The sequence below is a fragment of the Phocoena phocoena genome, chromosome X (genome assembly GCF_963924675.1).
Source record: "Phocoena phocoena chromosome X, mPhoPho1.1, whole genome shotgun sequence".
In the NCBI taxonomy this organism is placed as follows: Eukaryota; Metazoa; Chordata; class Mammalia; order Artiodactyla; family Phocoenidae; genus Phocoena; species Phocoena phocoena.
In genome coordinates, this window is record NC_089240.1 from 85,513,355 (window position 1) to 85,537,137 (window position 23,783).

General features: G+C 40.7%; 1 protein-coding gene across 1 annotated transcript; it reads left to right on the forward strand.

The window, feature by feature from the left end:
* The first annotated feature begins 14,475 nt into the window (after positions 1 to 14,475).
* On the forward strand, positions 14,476 to 16,317 carry ARMCX1 (armadillo repeat containing X-linked 1). The gene has a single exon (XM_065901048.1). It carries the CDS (start codon positions 14,555 to 14,557, stop codon positions 15,917 to 15,919), a length of 1,365 nt encoding a protein of 454 aa, XP_065757120.1. The 5' UTR covers positions 14,476 to 14,554; the 3' UTR covers positions 15,920 to 16,317.
* Positions 16,318 to 23,783: the final 7,466 nt, after the last annotated feature.

Sequence of the window (23,783 nt, forward strand, 5' to 3'; positions counted from 1 at the left end):
TAAATCAGATAGAAGAAAAAATAGTTACAACAAAATACATTTATACTGTCTTTCATGTTTACCTGTTGTATGTATTTTAATTTTTTGTTGAGAACTGGACATTTTAGGAAACGTATTATTAGCAACTCCGGATACTGATCCTCCTCCCAATGGTTGTTGTTGTTTGCTGTCATTTGTTTATTGTTTGTTGAGTTGGTGGGACTAATTCTGTGGAGTTTATTTCCTCCCATAGTTACACCTCTGTTTTCCCAGCTCAGATCTTTCCCCCTTATTTTTATCTTTTAGCTTGTCTACCTGGGTTTTGCCCCTGGGTTAGCATAAGTCACTTATTGGTCAAAGGTTGTGCTTAAGCCCAATTAGATATTTACCTTTTGCCATTGGATATACGTGTAGCTTGGAGGCTGCTCTCACATTTCAGTGAGTTTACATATTTTGCCCCTAGCTCATTCAGACTGGGACTACTAGCTCTGAAGTTCCTTCTCTGATTGCTCCTAAAAAGGCATAGCCTTGGGCATTCACACATTGTTCCAGACTGCCAAGGATGACTGTGATTTTATTTTTAATCTTGGCTTTTTAGGATTCGTCCCTGGGTCAGAGTAACTTATGGTTCATTCAGTGCTTGGTCAGAGGTTGTGTTTAAGCTCCTTGTGCCAGTAAGGCTTTTGCCTGGTGTTTATGGGTTTGTGTGTGGCTTGGAGAATCCCTTTTCAATGGAAAGAAAAAACATACAATGTAAGAGCTGTGAGTTAAGTTTTATTCAGGGTTTTCCTGAGGACTGATCCCAGGAAACAGCCTCTCAGTAGCTCTGAGAGGACAACTCCGAAGAGGTAGGGGGAGAAGTCAGTATATATATGATTTTGACTAGGGAATACATGCAGTCAAGCATTCATCTCAGTAAAAGGTTACTGCTTGTCATGAGGAATACGTATCTCAGTTAATGATTTTAGTGCTTTTTTATGTATGGGAAGATGTAAGAATCTGGGTTAATTGAACATTTTCCTGAGATATATCTATCTAAGGTGCTATCTAAGGGCCCTGTTTTTCCAAAGTACAAAGTGCCTCATCCTGTTTTTCATCCTGAATTCTTTTTAGGCTGTACTGTTGGTCAGCAACTGCAGTGGCTTATGACTTAATCCTCGTAGAAACAAGTAATGAGCAACATTCTTTGTTTTACACCCTTCAAGCCTGTTCCATGCCTTTCCATGCAGCCTAGCATATGCACACAGTCTTCCTGATCCTTACAATTGTGTATGATCCCAGGAGGGCTCTGATTGGTTGTCTCTTTCCCTGGTTTTCTTCAATAAACTTGTGACTCTTCTGACATTTTTCTTGTGTTAGTGCTACCAGCCTCTTCTTAATTATCTTCCATCATGATCTCCATTGTTTTTGACAATGCCTGTAGGCGTGGAATTTTCTACTACCTTTTCAAAATTAAGTCAGTTCCCTCAGGCAGAGCTGCAGAGTTCTTCATCCTTATATCCCGCCTTTTCTCCTGGGAAGAGCCTCAATCACTGCACCAGAGCGGAAGGCAGGGACCTCATTTTACCTGAGTGACACTCCTGGTCTGTGAGATGGTGCTGGGAAGGGGTGACAGCTCCTGATCTTGGCTTTCCCCTCCTGGGATAGAAAAAATATTTGAGAAAATGATTGTTTAAAGTTTTCCAGATTTGTTGAAAGTCGTAAATTTACAGATTCAAGAGACTTAATGAATCCCAAACAGGATAAATTCAAAGAAAACCATGCCTAGACACATCTTACCAAACTGCTGAAGACCAAAAGTAAAAAAAAATACCTTGAAAGTAGCTAGAAAAAAATAACACATTATCTGTAGGGGAACAACAATTTGAAAGATTGTAGTTTTCTTATCACAAACAATGAAGGCTAAAAGACATTGGAACAATATCTTTAGAGTGTTGAAAGAAAAGATTGCCAACACACAATTCCATATTCAGCAAAAATATCCTTCAGGAATGGAAATGAAATAAAGATGTTATCAGATGAAGGAAAACCAAGAGAATTTTCTGCCAGCAGACATGCTTTACAAGAAATGTTAAAAGATGCTCTTCAGGCTAATGGGAAATGATACCAGGGGGAAATCTAGAATTCAGGAATGAAGGAGAAGCAATAGAAATGGTAAATATCTGGGTAAATATAAAAGACTTTCTCTTCTGTTCTTTAAAACAACAACAACAACATTGTATTAGTTTCCTATTGATGCTGTAACAAATTACCACAAACTCAATGGCGTAAAACAAGGCAAATTTATTATCTTATAGTTCTGGAGGTCAGAAGTCAAAAATGGGTTGACAGAGCTGTGTTCCCTCTGGATGCTGTAGTGGAGAATCTGTTTCCTTGTCTTTTCCAGCCTTTAGAGACTGCCTGCATTCATTGTCCCATCACCCTACATCACTCTGACCTCTGATTCTATCACCACATCTTCTTTGACTCTTCTGCCTCTCTTTCCCTTTGTTAGATTAGCATCAATGTTATGGAGGTTATGCATGGGCTCAACAATATGGACTTCCATTCATCAAGGCTGATCTCCGATTAACACTGCTGAATACCCAACCTGACAACAAAATAAGATGAAGATGAATCATTCAATACAATAAGGCATTATTTCCTGGGGTACTAGTCAGCCCCATGGTGGTAAGATTATTATATAGGACACCTTTTATCACAGTGAGAACAGAAATTTTTCTTCATGGAAATAACTACATATTCCAGACACACATTTGCTTTCTTTGCTTACAATGATTCTGTCAGTGCCACCGTCCGTGGACTTCCAGGATGTCTTAATTATCATCAGGGTATCCCATACAACATTGTCTCTGACCAGGGAACTCATTTAATGATAAATGAAGTACAATAATGGAGTCATATCCAAATATTCACTAGTCTTTATCACTTACTCCATCATGCAGAAGCAGCTTGCCTGATAGGAAAGTAAATGACTTACTGAAGGCTTAGTTATGAGATCACCTGTTCCGGGTTGACAGTGCTGTGCTATAAGACTACAATAGTTGCTTCAAAAACAGTGACCAATATATAGTGCTATTTCCCTCATAGTAAGAATACACAGGTCTGGGAATGAAGGTGGAGGAGGGAGTGGTCCCTCTCACTATTATACTAATTAACCCAATAATGACTTATTTTGTTTTGTCTCCACAACCTTGGGCTCAGCAGGTTTGGAGGTTCTATTTTTCCAAGGAATGAATGCTGCTATCAAGGAATAAAGCCATGGTTCCATTAAACTGAAAGCTGAAACTGCACCCTGGCCATTTTGGTCTCCTCATGCTATTGAATTGATAAGCAGAGACAGGGACTATTGTACTGTCTGGAGTAATTAAATCCTATCACCAAGGGGAAACAGGGTTGCTGCTATACAATGAGAACAAGGAGAAGTATGCTTGGAGCCCAGGGATAGTCACTGGGACACCACTTAATACTCATTTGCCCAATAGTCCTGTTAAATGGGAAAATGCAGATATCCCATAAAGACAGGACTGAAGGTTAGGATCACTACATCAGGGAAAGAACTCTGACCACCTAAAGGGAGTATGAAGTGAACAGTGGAAGAATGAAATTATGATTATTGATTTTGGCCTCATGAACAACTACAGAGGGGAAAGGTAGCAGCTAGATGTATCTTTGTAATTTACTATTTTCCCCTTCTTTTCTCTAATATATGAAAAATACTGGAGATTATTGTAATAAATTAGGTTTCAGGTGGAGAATATGAATTAGCATTACTCCATGACAGTACATTGGCTGATGGGATTTTTGTCCCTGCCTCCCTGTTGGAGATGAGAATTTCTTCATTGGAATAAAGGACAAGAATGGATGCTGAGTGGTAAGAGTATAACCAAGTAGGACCCTATGGGATCTTCCCAGGGCAGATATCCCCCATGTCCTCTGCCTGCCTCTTGTTTGCAGAAAACCTTTAGCTTCCTAGGCCTTCCCCAAGTTCCAAAGAATAAACTTAATCAGAAAAGTGAGAAAATGCAGAAACAAAGGAAAACGGTCAAGCAAGACAAAATAATAGTAGTTTAGCCACTAAACAAAGTCAAGGACCTTTAGGAATGAATGGGCTGTAACTAATATTCTGAGCCATATTCTTTGAGCTGTTTTGCAGATACTGAACCCCCACCCCCAGGTGGAAGAAGTTAATTTTGACCACAAGTACATAGATCCCAGACCAGTTGATGATGTTGACTTCTGATTACCTCACCACCAACAAAACAGAAGAATGTCCATGAGCTGATCATACACCCCACAACCATCTCCCTGACCCTGTCTTAAAAAAACCTTTCCCTAAAAGCCATTGGGGAGTTTGGGGTCTTTTGAGCTTTAGCTGCCTGTACTGTTTGCTTTGTGCCCTGTAGTAATAAATGCTGCACTTTCCTTCACCACAACCCAGTGTCAGTAGATTGGATTTACTGCATGAGGGCAAGCTGACACAAGTTTGATTTGGTAAAAATTTTGGAGACCCAGATGGGATGGCAGTCCCAAGTGGGCATCTCGCCCAGGGCATATTGGCCCCTGGCTGGTGGTGGTTCTTGGATCGGTGGTGGTTACTGGTAGTGATGGGCCAAGACTTCATCTCCTGCCATAAGGTACCTTCTTTATAGCTATAACTCTCACTAGGCTCCATTTTTTTTTTTAAAAAGGCTCTTGCCATTTTAGGCCTAGGGTAACAGCTTCCTGCTATTGCTAGTCTCTGGGTACCTCAAAATCCCTAATTTGGTCTCTTAACCTTGCATATATCTCTTTGAGTAGTCCCTACATTCGAGTTTCTTGAACCAGCTCAGTTGGATTCTTTTTCCTGTTGGGAATCTGTATGATAAAATGTGCTGATGTAAGGCCTAGGTCTATTGCAGCTATTTTGGTTCCATCAGAGTGGCCAGCTCAAGAATGAAGCTTATATGTAAGGAAGGACATAGCAGAGAGACTATTAATCAAATTGTACTTGAGGGACTTCCCTGGAGGCGCAGTGGTTAAGAATCCACCTGCCAACGCGGGGGACATGGGTCCGTTCCCTGGTCTGGGAAGATCCCACATGCTGCAGAGCAACTAAGCCTGTGTGCCACAACTACTGAAGCCCGCGCACCTAGAGCCCGTGCTCCACAACAAGAGAAGCCACTGCAATGAGAAGCCCACACACCACTACGAGGAGTAGCCCGTGCTCGCTGCAACTAGAGAAAGCCCGTGTGCAGCAACGAAGACCCAACGCAGCCATAAATAAATAAATAAAAATTAAAAAAAATTGTACTTGAAGCCATATATCTTCTGAATACAATTTATTGGAGTAAGAACAGGTAGACACTTCTTTAATATGATAAAAAATATACATAAGTTTCTAACAAGAAGTCCTTCATTCTTGAGGAATAAACACTAGAAGCATTCCCATAAAAATCAAGAAGACAAGGATGTTAGCTTTCACACAATTATTTAACATTGTTCTGGAAATACTAGTTAATACAATCATCCAAAAGAAAGAAATGTGATATTAATATTGGATAGGAGGTGAGATTATCATTACTGCAAATGAAACAAATCTGAGAAAATCAACCTCTTGAAACTTTAGGAACTCCATAAAGAGGCTGGTTATAAAATCAATATGCAAAAAACAATCACTTTCATATATAAAAATAATAAAAAATATAAGATGATTCCATTTCTAATAATCATGAGAAAAGATAAGCTACTTAAGAAGAAACTTTAGGGCTTCCCTGGTGGCGCAGTGGTTGAGAGTCCGCCTGCCGATGCAGGGGACACGGGTTCGTGTCCCGGTCTGGGAAGATCCCACATGCCGCGGAGTGGCTGGTCCCGTGAGCCATGACCGCTGAGCCTGCACGTCCGGAGCCTGTGCTCTGCAATGGGAGAGGCCACAACAGTGAGAGGCCCGCGTATGGCAAAAAGAAACTTTAAAAATACGCAAGATATATTCATTCATTCAACAAGTATTTATTGATAACCTATAGTGTGCCAAGCAATGTTCTAGGAGTTATATATATATATTTATAAATTTATTTATTTATTTATGGCTGCGTTGGGTCTTCATTGCTGCACGCGGGCTTTCTCTAGTTGTGGCCAGCAGGGACTACTCTTCGTTGCAGTGCGCGAGCTTCTCATTGCGGTGGCTTCTCTCATTGTGGAGCATGGGCTCTAGGCGTCTGGGCTTCAGTAGTTGTGGCACGTGGGCCCAGTAGTTGTGGCTCACGGGTTCTAGAGCTCAGGCTCAGTAGTTGTGACGCACAGGCTTAGTTGCTCTGCAGCATGTGGGATCTTCCCGGATCAGGGCTCGAACTTGTGTCCCCTGCATTGGCAGGCGGATTCTTAACCACTGCGCCACCAGGGAAGCCCAGTTATATTTTTTAACGTATAAATTCTGCTGGAAAAATAAATGAAGACAAATAACTAGAGAAACTGGGTTCTTGGGTAGAAAAATATTCTTTTTTCCCCAGCTTTACTAAGATATAATTGACATATAATATTGCATAAGTTTAAGGTGTACAATGTGCTGATTTGATACATGTATGTATAGCAAAATGAGTATCACAATAAGGTTAGTTAACACATCTACCATAATTACCATTTTTTGGTAATTGTTATGGTGAGAACATTTAAGATCTACTCTCTTAGCAACTTTCAAGTATACACTACAGTACTGTTAACTATAGTCACCATGCTCTTCATTAGATCCCCAGAACTTATTCATCTTATAACTGGAAGTTTGTACCCTTTGACCAACAGTTTCCCATTTCCCCTTCCCTGCAGCCCTTGGCAACCACCATTCTACTCTATGTTTTCATGGCTTTTTTAGATTCCACATATAGTTCCATTCATGTTGTTGCAAATGGCAGAATTCCCTTCTTTTCTATGGCTGAATAATATTCCACTATACATATAAAAAGTAAGCTTAAGAATAACAAAAAATTTGCAAGATATACTCATTCATTCAACAACTATTTATTGATAACCTACAGGGTACCATATGTACATGATGCTTGTTTTTAATCCATTCATTCATTGATGGACACATTGGTTGTTTCCATGTCTCAGCTATTGTGATCAATGCTGCAATGAACATGGGGGTGCAGATATCTCTTCGAGAGTGATTTCATTTTCTTTGGATATGTACACAGAGCGAGATTGCTGGATCATACAGTAGTTCTATTTTTATTTTTTTTGTGGAAACTCCATACTGTTTTCTGTAGTGGCCGCGCCAATTTACATTCCCACAAACAGGGTTTCCTTTTCTCCACATCTGCACCAGCACTTGTTATCTCTTATCTTTTTGATAATAACCATTCTAACTGGTGTGAAGTGGTAACATATTCATATAAAAATGCCAATTAGCCCTCAGTTAACCTTAGAATTAACTTCATCCAAATTGAAATAAAAACAGGATTTTAAAGGGAATTTAACAAAACAATTAATTTTATCTGTAAATAAACAAATGTGAGTGGACAGGCAAATTATGAAAAAGAAGAATAATTAGAGAGGCCTTATCCTCCAAATATTAAAACATATTATAAAGATACTGTAATTAAAACAGTTAGGGACATAAAAAGAAAAAAATAACAGATTAAAGGAGCATAGAGAATGAAAACGTAGATCCAAATATATGTGGATATTTAGCTCATGATGAAGGTGGCATTTAAAATCAGGAGCTAGAAAGGTATTATTTGATAATGGGTATCAGGAAAATTTGCTAACTCTTTGGAAAATATTAATTCCATATGCTTAATAAAGCTGGAAAAAATATATTCATAATAGCACTGAGATGTCATTTGCTTTTTTCACTGTGTTGACATTTATACAAATGGTGCAAAAGCAAGGGTGGATAAAATTTCTGGCTTACTGATAATAGAAGCAACGCAACAAAAAAAATTCTATATGGACCAAAATTTAAATATCAAAAAACAGACATAAAATTAGAAAAACATTCAGGCCATCCTAAGCAGGACACAAACCCCAAAAAATGTAAAGAAAGAATTGATACAGTTTGTATCATAAAGATTTTGAAAATTCTATATAGCCGAAGTCCAAAGAAAATTATAAACTGGGAAAATATTTATAGTACTTATGACAGTCTAAGAGCTCACTTCCTTAATTTACAGAAAGTTCTCATATATTAATAAGAAAAAGATGAAAAACCTAGTGGAAAAACTGGGAAAGGCAGTTCATAGAAACAGGAATACAAATGGTTAAACCTATGGGAAGATGCTTAATCTCACTTATAATTTAAAAAATCAAAAAATTTTGGAGCACAACATGGAAAATATATATCAAAATTTAAGAGGTGAGAGTTGGCAGCATGGATAAAATTTAAAATGAACTTCCACTTTGACCCGGTGATTTCACTTCTAGGAATTTATCCTAAGGAAATAATGCCACTATTGTCAAATATATATGTAAACAAAGGTCTCCACTGTAACATTTTGGTAATAGACAAAGTTTGGGAAGAGGATAAATATCAACCAGTAATAGATTGGTTGAATTTTGATAAATCCACACTAGAGAATATTATTGTAGCTGGTAAAATGATATACATGTTATATTAGGTGAAAAAGTAGTTTGCAGAATAGTTTGCATAGAATGATTCCAAGTTATTTTTAAAAGATATACATGTACACACATTCACATATATCTACATAATTTTTTTGTTGATATATAGGAAACAACAAAAAAACCCTGAAAGAGTCAATTGAAAAGTTAGCAGTGGTTTTCACAGGATTTATCCTAGGATTGAGGTAGATGGTTCATCAAGGTGGAGAATTTGAGACATTTTTATTTTCTTCTTCTCTTCTCCTAGTTAGCACCTGCTTCCCTTAATCTCAATTCAAAGTTTCACCCCTCTCCCCATCAAGGAAGCCTTCCCTGATCCCCAGACTCTGCCACTTCTTTTACTATATTAACAGTGTCCCTTTCCTTCAAAGTATTTTTCTCACTTTGTATGTATATGTGATTATTTCATTAAGGTCTTGCTTTCACTATGAGAGCAGAATTAGTGTCTGTTTTTGCTCATCTACATATTCACAATAAGCACAGCACTTGTGGCAATGCTCCCTCTTTCTCTCTCCCTCCCAATATTTTGATGTAGACAGTTACATTTTCTCAGTCTTACATAAAGGGTTATGAGAGAGCAGGTTTTAAACATCTCTCCCCATCACAAAAACACAGATGAAGAAAAGCACAGCAGAAACAAATAGCTAACATTACACTAAATGGTGAAATATTAGGGGCATTCTCATTTACTTCAAGAACAAGATAAGGAGGCTCTCAAATCACCATTATTATTCAACATAGTTCTGGAGGTTCTGGTTGATGTAGTACATCCAGAAAATGAAAGAATAAGAGATAATAATGATTGAAAAAGGCAAAATTTAAAAAATCATCATTTTCAAATGATTATATATGCATACCTAGAAAAACCAGTTATCAACTGAAAAACTACAGGCATACTTCAGAGATATTGCGGGTTCAATTCCAGACTACCACAATAAAGCCAATATCGCAATAAAGTGAGTCACACATTTTTTTTGGCTTCCCAGTGCATATGAAAGTTTTGTTTACACTACACAGTGGTCTATTAAGTGTGCAAAACATTATGTCTTTAAAAATGTATATACGTTAATTTAAAAATATGTTACTGCTAAAAAATGCTAACCGTCATTTGAGCCTTCAATGAGTTGTAATGTTTTTGCAATAGTAACATCAAAGATCACTGATCACAGATCAGTGTAACAAATATAATAATAATGAAAAGGTTTGAAATATTGCGAGAATTACCAAACTGTGACATAGAGACGTGAAGTGAGCACATGCTGTTGGAAAAATGGCACTGATAGACTTGCTTGACACAGGGTTACCACAAACCTTCAATTAGTAAAAAAATCAATGTCTGTGAATCACAATAAAGCAAAGTGCAATAAAATTAGTTATGCCTCTATTAGAAATATTAAGAAAGGTCACTAAAAGTAAATATATCAGAATTATTTGCTTCGGCAATAACCTGGTAGAAAATATAATCATAAAAGGAATGTCATCCCCCAAAGCAACAAAACCATAAAACATCTAGGAATAAACTTAACAAATAATGAGTATGACCCATCTGAAGAAACATAAAATTTATTGAAGATCATAAAAGTTGACATGGATAGAAAGACACAATTTTTAAAGATACCAGTTCTCAAATTAAAGTGCAGATTCTTTGCACTTTATGTCACTCAGTGTGAGCCTTTTTGTTCTGTATATAGTTGTTCTGTATATTGTTGTTCAACACATATGCATACATAGACTCTGTATTTGCATGAAGAAAGGTGGAAATTGTTATCAGTGGTTGGTGGTGGAACAGGCATTGCAGGGAACTTTCACATTCTACTTTATACATTTCTGTGTTGCTTGCACATTTTTAAAAAAATAGTGTGTATAATGTGTGTGAGAGAGAGACAGAGATTGATTTCTACTAAGAGGATGTATCTTTTTTTTCAAAGTGAGTTATTTTTAGTTTTTTTTTAAGTCTTAGTTGCCTGTGAGAATGTGATGAGAGCTATGACCCCTCTTCCCACTAAGATGGACATATGCGTGCACATGACTTTGATACAATTTTAGGTAGAACAAAGAGGTGGCCAGTTGAGAATTCCTACTCTAGGTTAATCAGTATGGTTAGTGGGGAGAGTCCTTCAGGCCCAGGCATACATTTGGCTGAGGGAGCACCAAGGTGGGTGTGGGCTGCGGGCAATGACCCTGCAGCAGGGCTGGGTTCTCCCTGGGTGCCCTGAGGTGAGGAGGCCAGGGGTGGGAGGCCAGCAGGCTGCCCCTCTCAGGCCAGGTGGTAGCAGCACACGGCATCAGGAACAAGGTTAACTGGGCCACCATTAATCAGGGCAGAGCAGGACAGGCAGGCCTGGGTGCTTCCCCCAGCAATTGCTTCTCTAGGCTTCATGGAAACCTGCAGCTGCAGGAGTAGGTGGGAACAGCAGCAGTCCCTTCTCTGCATCCCTGAGTTACCTCTGTGGGAATTTGCGGGAGGGAGGGAGGAAAGAAGTCAAAGGTGTTTACTCAGTTTTGTCACCTGAGTGGCATTTACCACTTTGGTCACCATGTATATTTTTAGAGTGTGCAAAAAGAGTCAGGTTCTATAACGCAGGGGATGAGAAGCTCTGTAATATAGGAGAGATGGGAGGGCATCACCTTCCACCCTTCCTTCTTGACAAGGCTGGGAAGATCGGATGATTTCTGCATCCCTCACACCCTCAGCTTCCTCAGCTTTAGTAGACTAAAAGCTAATCTGGAGCAGGTGTTCAGAACAGCCATCAAATCACAAGAGGTTCACACAGCAGTCAGCCAAGACTTTGTGACATTGAATGCATGTCTTTCTTTAATCAAACAATACAAGATTTTATTGTTTTTGTTTTATCAAATTGTAAGTTGATCCAAAATTAGAAAAAGTAACAGATCATTTATGTAAAATGGCAAAGATTAGACAACTAGTCATCTTTGTGGACTAATTCATAGACCATGTGAAAAATAACAGTTTTCCATTTTAAAACAGGTTACTACGTTTTGAAAGCTTCTTTCTGACTGTAACCAGTGGAAACATTTTCCTTGTGTTAAAAATAAATAGAGTAAAATTAGCGAGGTCTTTTGGGTTTTCCCCTCCGACTTAAATTCTTCTCCAATCAAACGAAGATAGCATCATTTTATTTTCTCAATATAAGAGTAATGCATTACTGATTTTTAAAAAATGAACAGAAAAGTTTAAGAAAGTAAGACATTCCCACTACCCATATCCTTTTCTGAGATCTTGAATCCCATTTCATATAGGGGTGCAGGGGAAACGCTGAGCATTGAGGCTGCGTTGTGGGGGGGGGGGCGTGAAGGGAGAGGTGGGTGGACAGGGAGTAGAGGAGAGAAAAATTATTCCTCAAAGAGGAAGAAAAGACCAATGGACATGGGAGCAGATGTAGTTTCTCTCTGCTAACCAAAGAAAGGCAAACGCCAACCACAAGATAAGCTACTTCTGGTTTCTGGGATTGGCAGAGGAAAATGAGTGGCAGGACCTGCTGTGAAGCGAAAAGAAACGGGTGGGCCGGCTCCTGCCGCACTGCTGGTGGGAGTGGTAATTGGGGTTCTGAGCTCACGAGTGACGTGGCTCTCACGTGAGCAGGAGCCTACGTGTGCAGACGTCCTTCTAATCCAGGTCTTTCGTTTGGTCCGGTTGCCATCTCCCTATTACCTCGAGGGCTGGCGGGCCTGTGGCCAGGAGAGGAGGAGGAGGAGGTAACTTCCCTGATCCCAGCCAGTCTATGTGTGGATGGGTGCTTGCCCGGGGGATTCCTGCGGTGCGGGTAGAGGAGGGTGGAGACTAAAGAAGGACGAGGCTCGCTTTCTCCACACCCTTGCACTATCCCCGGCCCTTTCAAGAACAAGAATGGTGGACCCTGGGGGCCAGATTACAGGGGAGACCCCAGACCAGGAGGGGGGAAACCTGAAACCTTTGGCATCCAGGGCCTTGAATCGGGAAGGGCCGATGTTAAGGTTCTTGTCCTGTGTGCTGGTCCATCTAGCAAGCCAGTATCTTGGGGCTAGGCGTCTGTCTTGTCATTCCCCGTGTCTTTCAGTAGGGCGCTGTACCACTCGGAGCAAAGGAATAAAGAATCTGCCCCGAACCTCTTCAAGTCAGTGTAAAGGTGGGATTGCCCCGCGGTCCCCAGAAGGGCGGGGATGGCTGGGTTCCTCCTCCTAACTCGGGCGCATTACTGACTCCGCAGTCACCTCCCTGCTCTTTTATTTAGGAAATAGGCGATGACAGCGCGTACAGGAAACATAGTTGTCGTTGGGGCTATGACTGCGTCGTGCAGGGGAATCAAAGAGATCTTTGCGTTTTCTTTTGCTCCTCCGGTTTTTCTCACTCCCTCGCCCCGCCTCCCCTCTTTCCAGTTGTTCGAAAGGGGTGTGGTTTTTCCTGGGAAAATGGCCGACCGCTGGGGCTGGGGCTGGGGCTGGGGCTGGGGGCTGGGGGAGGGGGTGGATGGACGCCCTTGCTTGAAGAGGGCTGCTGTTAGCGGAGTCCTGAGAAGTGGGGATAGGGTGAGAGACCAAAAGGTGAAATTCGTTTGACAACCAGGACCTTGGATTCGGAAAGGCTGGTATTGGGACTGTCTGAAGTGCTGTTCTGTCTGCCTAGCAGTCTGTCTCTGCCCTGTCGCCTGTCTGTGTCTTTGGATCTTGCGGCTGAAGGCCAATCCAACTCTAGGAGCAGGAAGAAGAGGAAAATTGTCCAGAAACAAGTATGTCAGAGTGAGATGGTGGCACTATTTAGGGATCCCTGGGCTGGAGAATGGTGAAGACTGCAAACTCCAGTGGGCCCGTGGACCTCCCCCACATACCCCTCCTCCTCTCCTCTCTGGACCATTTTGGAGCTTGCAAAAGAAAGTGCTCTGCACGGAAAGAAGTGGCTGGGAGGACGAAGATGTCACGAGAGTCCTGGGGTGGGGGTGGGGAGGACCTTTCTCCAAATTACTCTTTGGTACCAGAGTTGTCAGTCCTTAGGTTAGGTGGAGGCGGAAACCGAGATGAGGGAGGAAGGAAATTGCTCCCGAGCCGTGGATATAATGGGTGGGGGTAGGAGTATCCTGGTACCTCTGGGTTGGTGGGGGTGGCGGAGGCAAGGGCGGAGTTCGAGACTTCTGTGCATTTTACGCCTGTCTGGCTTCTAGACACTCTCCCTCCACCACCATCCATTTTGTTACAGGGAAGGAGTTGTGGCACTCACCTTCGAAGGCGGTGACTTTCGGGGCTGGGGGCTGGGTGGAGGATTGGAGGAGATCGAAGGAACGGGGGGGGGGGGCGGGGGGGCGGCTCATAATGAACTTCAAAGCCGCAGCTCAGTGAGGAGAGCGGGGGAACCGAACGTGGGAAATATTGGGCTCCGCGGGTCTAGGGCCAGTGATTCCGCTGAGGAACGTGTGTCCTGTCCCGGATGAGGTTCATCTGTCTGTCCCAGGAGCTCTCAGCACCACTCCCCCCACCGCTTTGTATGCAGGTTTGCAGGACTCAGTGTACTTCTAGGCAAGAAATAGAAAGAAGAAACTGCCTGGACCCCTGAGGGTGTATGTGGGGCTGCCACTGCCCCCAGGACATCTGGAGGGGCAGGGGAGGTAGGGAACTGATTAGCTATCTTAAATTTAACATACTGGGGTGGGGTGGTTGAACATGAGGTTGGAGAATCTGGAGGTGGGGAAAATTTTCAAAATTACCTTCCTGATTAAAAAAAGGGATCAGTGATCTACCCTTGAGTCCCTGCCATGTCCCCATTTGTTTTGTCTCTTTGTAGGTCTGTAGTTCAGTCTGTCTGCATGCGAAGGCACAGAAGGAGGAGACTGAAGCCTCAAATCTTTCTTTCATTCTTAGGTCCCCCAGTATCTGTAGCTGCAGCAGAGCCTGCTGGCTGTAGCTGAAGACTCCACAGCCCCCTCCCCCTGCCCCCTGACTTGGGAGCACTCTTCTGGCCAGAGCAAACCCTCCAGACACTCGTGGCAGCATGGGCCGAACTCGGGAAGCTGGCTGCTTGGCCGCTGGTGTAGTGATCGGCGCTGGCGCCTGCTACTGCGTATACAGACTGACCTGGGGAAGAGATGAGAGCGAGAAAATCTGGGACGACCACGATGACGATGAGGAGGAGGAATCTAGCGATATTGCAGAGACTGGGAAAGGAGCTAAGGCTAATGCTGGGGCAGGGGCTGGAGCCAGACTTCAGGGTGACTCAAAGGCCAAGGCTGAGGTGTCCGTGGAACTCAGGAGTGGACCTGATGTAAAGGCAGAGGCCCACTTGAAGGCCCAGAGTGGAGGTGGCCTAGAGGCCAAGGCCAGGGCCCTTTTCAGCACCCTGAAGGAACAGGCAAGTGCAAAGGCGGGCAAAGGGGCCAGGTTGGGTACCATCTCCGGAACCAGGACCCTTACACCTGGTTTACCCTGCCCAGGAGTCAGGGGTGGAGGCTGCCACCCTGTGAGGAATGGAGCTAGGGCTGGGGGCAGGACTAGTGGCAAGTCCAAGGGAAGGACCAGAGGTAAGAGCGCCAGGACTCCAGCTACATCATGGCCTGTTCGAAGGGGCAAGTTCAACTTTCCCTATAAAATTGATGATATTCTGGGTGCTACTGACCTTCAAAAGGTCCTTAACATCCTAGAAAGAACTAGCGATCCTTTTATTCAGGAAGTAGCCTTGGTCACTCTGGGTAACAATGCAGCATATTCATTTAACCAAAATGCCATTCGTGAATTGGGTGGTCTCCCAATTATTGCAAAACTGATAAAAACGAAAGATCCCATTATTAGGGAAAAGGCGTACAATGCCCTTAATAACTTGAGTGTGAATGCGGAAAATCAGGGCAAGATTAAGACATATATCAGTCAAGTGTGTGATGACACCATGATCTGTCGTTTGGACTCAGCTGTGCAGATGGCTGGTCTAAGGCTGTTAACCAACATGACTGTGACAAATCACTACCAACATTTGCTTTCCTATTCTTTTCCAGACTTTTTTGCTTTGTTATTCCTGGGAAATTACTTCACCAAGATTCAGATTATGAAACTAATCATAAACTTTACTGAAAATCCAGCCATGACAAGAGAGCTGGTCAGTTGTAAAGTACCATCAGAATTGATTTCCCTCTTTAATAAAGAATGGGACAGAGAGATTCTTCTTAATATCCTTACCCTATTTGAGAATGTAAATGACAACATAAAAAATGAAGGGCTTGCCTCATCCAGGAAAGAATTCAGCAGAAGTTCACTTTTTTTCTTATTCAAAGAATCTGGAGTGTGTGTTAAGAAAATCAAAGCATTAGCAAATCACAGTGATCTGGTCGTGAAAGTAAAAGTCCTAAAAGTATTGACCAAACTTTAACTGGGGGTCTGTCCCAAACAATACTGAGGTAATTTTTTTAGTTTGCACTTGGGAACAATGCATTTTGTAAATTCTTTGCTTTTCACTGTGCTTATATGTCAAAGAGATCCTTTCAGCTGCTATTTTGGAATAATGAATATCACATATCAACAGTGATGCTGGTTGTGATGGTTGGTTTTAGGCTAGACCATTTTAAGGATGTCAGATGAATACTAGAGCTTGTACAAAGAAAGCATGTATTGATTCCATCTTGCTACCTAGATTGAGATATTTTTACTCTTTCCTCTACTTAAACTGACAACGAACTAATCACGAATAAGCTGTACTTTTGTATTGGTTTACATTTGTTAATCTTGTGTTTCATCAATAAAGTTGTGTGTTTTAACCAGCAAAAAAAATTATGTTCTTGAGTTTATGATATATTTGGAGAGGCAAGATGTATGGAAACAAAAAGATACTAACAAAACTGAGAACCTCTAATCATGGCCATCTGTTTCCTATTTCTGCAGGCAACAGTGCTCTCTTCCGGATGCTTAAGTAGAACTGGGCATGAAGGATGGGATAAAAACAGGGCGGAAGGGCATTGGAGAAAGGAGGAGTGATGGGAAGAAAGGCATGGAGGTGGGAATTTTTCTCCACAGAAGAAGGAGGCTGTGCCTTCTCTGTGGAATAAAGTGTGGGGAGGGGAGTGATGGAAAATACAGTCTAGCAGTTGGGTGAGTTCCATTCATGGAGGTTCCCTGATTTCTAAACTGAGGTGTCTGTATATTATTCCACCAACCCCTGGGAGACACCAAACCCTTTTGTGACCAGAGGAGTGACAGGATGAAAGGAACATTATGTGACTGACTTGTGTGCAGAATGGGTCAGAGTTGGGGTGGGGACAGGATTGGCCACTGGCGATTGGAACACCACTTAGGAAGTTACCACCATAGTTCAGGCATAGATGCTAAAGGCGTGAAATTTCACTGGTGGCAACGGGAGTGGCAAGGGGAGGAAGGAAGTGAGAGTTGCTTTGAATGAAGAAGTGCTGGAACCTATCCTGGGGACATACAGAGAGGGACAATTTTATTGTAGGGTCCTGAGGGCATTTGATAGGAAAACATCCTCTTTCTTGTCCAACTCTGGTGTCTATGGGAGTAAATATGTTAGTGATTATTTTGGAATTATGAAAAAATATAATAGAAGAAATAATAATTTTTAGTGCTTCTATCAGATTTCTTTTACAAGATTGGTTGGGGCAGGGTCTTTATGGAACCTCGAGAGGGCTGTTGGCATCCGTACTGGAGAAAATCCACCTCTCTTCCAACCCAGAGTATGGTGAAGGTGTGGGTGGAGGGACACTTTCAAACTGTGCTGGTGGGAGCATACTTGGTACAAGATCCATTTGGATACATGTTACAGAAGCTTTCAAGATGTGCATGTTCTTTGACCCAGTAATTCCACTTATACAAATTTGTCCTTAGGAGATATAATTGGTTTAGGAGAAATAACTGGCTTGTACAAGTTTGTGCATCTTTGCACTGTTTTGAAGAGTGAAAAACTGTGAATGACCCAAGTGTCTTGAAATAGGCACTTGGCTGAGAAATTAAGGTATTGAAAGATTATTCAGCTCTTGAAAATGTTGATGGGCAACTACACTTATTTACATGGAGAAAATTCAGCATATATATATATGTATATATATATATATATATATTTTTTTTTTTGTGGTACGCGGGCCTCTCGCTGTTGTGGCCTCTCCCGTTGCAGAGCACAGGCTCCGGACGCGCAGTCTCAGCGGCCATGGCTCACGGGCCCAGCCGCTCCGCGGCATGTGGGATCCTCCCGGACCAGGGCACGAACCCGTGTCCCCTGCATCGGCAGGCGGACTCTCAACCACTGCACCACCAGGGAAGCCCTCAGCATATATTTTAAGTGGAAAAGCCAGTTACATGACCATATACATAGTGTATTCCATTTTTGAGAAATATAAAATATTTACATGCATTAAAACTTCTATAAGGCTATATACCAAAATAAGAAAAATGGCTATGAGTAATAAGACAGTGCATGAATTTAATATTTGAATCTTTTCCCTCATCTGTATTTTCTTATCTGTAATGTATATTGATTTTTTGTGTAATTGTTGGAAAATAAAAATGTTGGGTACAGGCTCGGTTGGAAGTGAAGGAGATGATAGAATGGGAGAATGGGTGGGGTTTATATGGATATGTTTCCCACATATTGAGTGGGAAAATATTTAGACCAAAAAGGAGGATGTGTTGAAATGATAGATGAGCTGTCAAGATGTGGATACTAAGAGTCCTTATATCATATGATTAAATGAGGTAATGTGGGTAAACTGCTAAAGTAGTGCTGGAACATAGGAGTCAATTGATAAAAGTGAACACCCTTAATTAGCTAAAAGACAGGGTGGATAATTTTTAATTTATCTTTTTTTCTAAGCTGTCCTTCTGCCATACGCTAGTGTTATTTTTCCCCAGCTTTATTGAGATATAATTGACATAACATTGTGTAAGTTTAAGGTGTATGACCTGTTGATTGATATATATATATATATATATATATATATATATATATATATTGCAAAATGACTACCACCATAGCATTAGCTACCACCTCCATCCTGTCACATAATCACTATTTCTTTTTTGGGGTGAGAATATTTAAAATCTACTCTTTTAGCAACATTCAAATATATAATACAGTATTACTAGCTATAATCACCATGTTGTACATTAGATCCTCAGAACTTGTTAATCTTATAACTGGAAATTTGTACCATTTGACCAATATCCCCCCATTTCCTCCACCCCCAGTCCCCAGTAACTACCACTCTACTCTCTGAGTTCGTCTTTTTTAGATTCCACATATAAGTGATATCATACAGTATTTATCATTCTCTGTCTGACTTATTTCACTTAGCATAATTGCCTACAAGTTTTTCCAAAGTTATTGAAAACAGCAAGATTTCCTTCTTTCTCATGGCTGTGGTATATGTACTACATCTTCTTTAACCATTCATCTGTTGATAGACACTTAGATTGTTTCCATATCTTAGCCATTGTGAAGAATGATGCAATGCTTATGGATGTGCAGATATCTTTTCGAGATCTTGTTTTTATTTCCTTTGGACATATATCCAGAAGTGGGATTGCTGGATCATATGATAGTTCTACTTTTCAATTTCTTTTAAGGAACCTCCATACTGTTTTCCATAGTGGCTGTACCAATTTGCATTTCCACCAACAGTGCACAAGGGCTCCCTTTCTCCATGCCCTCTCCAACACTTGTTATCTCTTGTCATTTTGATGATACCCATTATAACAGGTGTGAGGTGATATTTCATTGTGGTTTTGATTTCTATTTCCCTGATGATTAGTGGATGTTGAGCACCTTTTCGTGTACCTGTTGGCCCAGTGGATTTTAATAAATAAACTGATAAAATAATTCCTCTGAGGAATAGGGTCTTTGTTCCCTTCTAAGAACTGAATATGTTTCCTCAATTCCATCTCATCAATTTTTACAACATTCCTAATGCCTGGGTTCAGACATGAAGACATGAAGCCTAAGTATTTCTCAAAGTAGGGTTGGTGGAATTCTGGGAGTACATGTACATGTTTCTGGGTTTAAGGCATTTCCTATAAATGTTTTTTAAGCGTTCTGTTTTCATTAAAGAAATTCATTATAAGTATATTCTGTATTTTCAAGTGTCACCTGGTGACTTGGGAGCCAAATTTTGTGTTTATGTTAAATACTGTCATGGCACTAAGTGTGAGCACCACTGTATTCATTGATCATAAGATAGATGTTTCCCTGCCACCCCCTGCTCCCCAGTTTTAGTATTTCTGAAGTTATGATAGATCTTATAGTTGGTGGCACCTTAGCATTGTGTCATAGTTTAAATAGAAGTATATTTTTTTCATTCTTAGTGGTATATAAAATAATGATGTATCTAAAAATCAAAGGCATCTTAGATCAATGAAATTGTTTCTCATCAATGAGACTACGTAAAGACATAATACATAGAAGATGCATTTGCTCCATAGTAAGTTAAGTATCACTTTGTACTGATAGAGGTTTGGCAGTAGTTTGAGTTACAAAACTGGCAGAGGGTTGAGGGGGAGTCATTAGACTCACCCTACTGAAGGAATGTTTAAATCAAGAGAATCTGTGTTCTTGCCATTGGTATCATATTTATGTTGCAGATTGATTTAGAGCCACCAAAGCAACATTATCAATCTCATGGAATTAATGTTAATTTAAATTTTTTTAGTTATGTAGCTTGATTTATTTTTAATTTGTGAGTTTTTTGCTTTGTACTTTGTATGAGAGTGAAGAGTGGCAGAATATGCTACCCCAAAATATGCCACTTTGGCATAAGGATTATTTTGAGCTAAAAGCACTTGAAAAATAGCAGGTACAAGAAGTGCACTCTGAACTTCCCTTTTCTTCCTGAAGACAAGAGATAAAAATCCAATGTGAACGATGCCCTTCCTATACCAGGAAGAAAGACATATTATTGTCTCCAGAGATGGGGAGTTGAGGCTGAGAGAATTCTGTAAAACAGTTCTTGTCAAAATAACTTTTATCTTCCTTTAGTCTCCGCATATTTTAGTTTCTTTTGCACAATTGCTTTTCTTCCTTCAATCCAATATATAAGCATTTAGGTTTTGCCATTTCTTTGGATCTCATTTCCTTATGAAGCCTCCCATATCATGCAAACCTTGTGTTAAATAAATGTGTATGCTCTTCTCTTGTTAATCTGTCTTTTGTCACAGAGTCCCAGCCCAGAACCCAAGATGGGTAGAGGAAAGATGTTTTTCTCTCCAAGAGCTATAAGTAAAGGCATTGATGCCTAATTTTAGGTTGTAAATAATTAAATAAGATTATAATAATAATAATTTCAGACAATATTAGAAGCCCTTGAGTTTTCTCCTTTTTAGAATAATATTACTCAAATTTGGTAAGCAAGATATGCATGTCAAAGACATGTATATTATAGAAGAAAAGAGGGGGGTGGTACCTAGCATTTGTCAGACATTGGCATTTTATATATTTCCCTCCCACCCCCACCTTAGTCTCAATAATCATGTCAAGTAAATATTATTATATTTTTGCTGAAGAAGAAATGGGATTTGGATAAGTTGGATAAGATTCCCAAGATCACTCCATTAGTAAGAGGCAGAGCCAGTGGCCTTCCAAACCTGAGCAACTGGTTGCTTTAAAGTTGCTTAGTATGGAGTCAAACATCTGTATAATGCCTCCATAGATACCCAACACAAAACTCCCCCTGATGAAGACAGAGACGGAAATGAGATTCTGTACGTTGACTACATAACTTTGTAGAAACCCACACAGCAAGGTGTAGAAGAAAGAGTGAAGTCTTAGGGGTTGCCTATAGGCGAGACTTGGGTGAGAAACAGAGATACTTATATTTATCTTGCTGCTCCTATGTGTCAGGTAGGGTGAGCAGTTGGAGAATGGAGCAAATAATAAAAACTTCTGTATTGATATCTTGAACTTGGGGTGCTGAGTGACTTTTCTACATGGGGTGAAAAATGAGGTCAATTTGCGTAATAAAAAGCCACCGTGCAGCAGGGGCACAGGTCTGACCAGTGTCCATCTGCTCCTGCAGGTCTCTTTTCTCATCCCTTCCCATTCTTCCCTCTCCCTCCCTCTCACTTGTCTTTTCCTTTCCTCCTTCTGAGAGACCATTGGCAGTAGTCTCTGTGCTTCTGTGTCTTCTGTGGATGACCGCTTAATTCCCATGACACAAGGTGATGCACCGGTGGGCATTTGATACAGAATAATATTTGTCATTGCTGTGGTAATACGGTGACCTGGGTGTGGCTGGATGCCAAGATTTTTTGGACCTTTGTTGAACAAAGACCGAGAAGGCACCAGTCTTAACGTGACACAGCCCTATGTGCACTGCATGCAATTTTGATGTCCCACACCTGGTATTGTTTGGCACAGAATCACCCAGACTTTGGTAAGTGCTGTGTGAGACAGATATGTGACTGCCTGGTCCAGGGAGGCCACAGGGCCGGCCCAGCCACAGCAGATGTCCTCATGCTTTCACATCGGAGGCTGCCACTCTCAAACATTTTGGGAAGGGCACAGTTCTGTGATTGTGGCAGCTCATCGGGGCAGGGAGGGGACAGTGTCCTCTCTTTAGAGAGGATGGCAACTTCTGGGTAACTGAGGAAATTAGAAACTCAGAGGATATTTTGCTAGTTTGGTTTTTCTCTCATCTAATGGTTTTAGGAATTTAAGTGGGTCTATCCCAGTCAAATGTGTTCAAAGGGAATTTTACAAAGATGGAGTATAGCTCTCTTATAAATTGTCACCCAAAGCATAATATTTCAAGGCTCAGGAAACTGGTTTTCTATTTTTAAATTCATATTTTACTTGCCTTGTTTCAAAAGGGATTCTAAGTGTAGGTTTAGCAAATTGATGTGGTTCAGGCAAATTTTGTGTTTATGCCTCTGTTTAGTTAATTTCTCTGCTAAATTCCCTTGAGAATGGTCTTTTTGAAGAGTGATTATGACTATTTTCCATGCTATCTTTTTACATTCATTTTACATCACATCCCAGGTTGAACGTTTTATTCTAATTTCTCTGTTTAAACTGTGGCTCTTCCTTGACTTTAAATGAGAACTATCGTGCTGCCATCTCGGGGTGCCGAAGACTAGGGTAATGACCCCTGGTTTGCTCTGCCCTGAGGTGTGGTGTCAAGCAGGTTAACACATATTTACTTTCAGAGATGTGTATCTCCATGCTTTCCCCTCTCCACTGGGTCCCTCTCAGGCCTTGTGTTAAGGGCTTGGGCAATGTTAGGTTTGGGGGTAAGCCTGAGTGGAGGGAGAAGGTAGGGGGGTGGGAAAGAAGCCTTATTGGATGGGTAATTTTATCCTAACAGGTTCATGCCAATGGAATTCAATCCAGCACTGGCAGTGGGCTAAGTGTAACTTTTTGGCCCTGTTGACCATTTACATTTTAAAAAGTGAAAGAGTAAATGTAATACAAGCATCTTTGTTTGGACATTAGAGCCTTCTGTTTATTGAGCATTTTTCTAAGTTTGCACATGGACATAACATGTTAAATGGGGTGGAATTTCTTTTTGAAAATAAAACAGAATGACAGTCTATGTTACTATAAGAAATGTAATTACCAAATAGATCAGATTCTTAGTGTTGGCTGCTCAGAACATTCTGTCCTTAAGATCAATGTGCATCAGAAACCAAATTATCATCAGAAGGTTGTTTATTTTGTGCTCAGGGAATCAGGGCAAGCTGACTTAGGTAGAAATTAGTGCTCTCAAAGTAGATGGATATCTAATTCATTTAGCATCATTCATGTTTTTTTTCCCTTTATAGGTGATCACCTATAGGTGATCAAGTTTTTCATATTTTCCCTTTATGGCTTCTGGGCTTTTGTTCATCCTGAGGAAAGTTTTCCTTATCTCTAAGTTATAAAAATAAACTCTATGATACATCTTAATACTTGGTAGTATAAATTCTCTTTATTGTTTTTTTTTGGAATTGTCTTCGATATTCTTGGCACTTTGTTTTTCCATATAGATTTAAAAAATAAGCTTGCCAATTTATGCACACACAGATACAGACACAGACAGACACATCACCTGTTTGGATTTTAATTGTGATTGCAATGAATCTATAGATCAATTTGGAAGGAATTAACGTTTTTACAATATTGAGTTCTCCAATACATTAACATGGTATATTTCGTCCTTTAATTATGTCTTCTTTAATTTCTTTCAATAATGTCTGAATTTTCATCTTCAGACTTGCACATATTTTGTTAGAATTATTTCTAGGACTTGGAGGTTTTTGTG

Bases quoted from the DNA above. Each gene is read 5' to 3' on its own strand.
- ARMCX1 (XM_065901048.1), top strand. From the start codon at position 14,555: ATGGGCCGAACTCGGGAAGCTGGCTGCTTGGCCGCTGGTGTAGTGATC.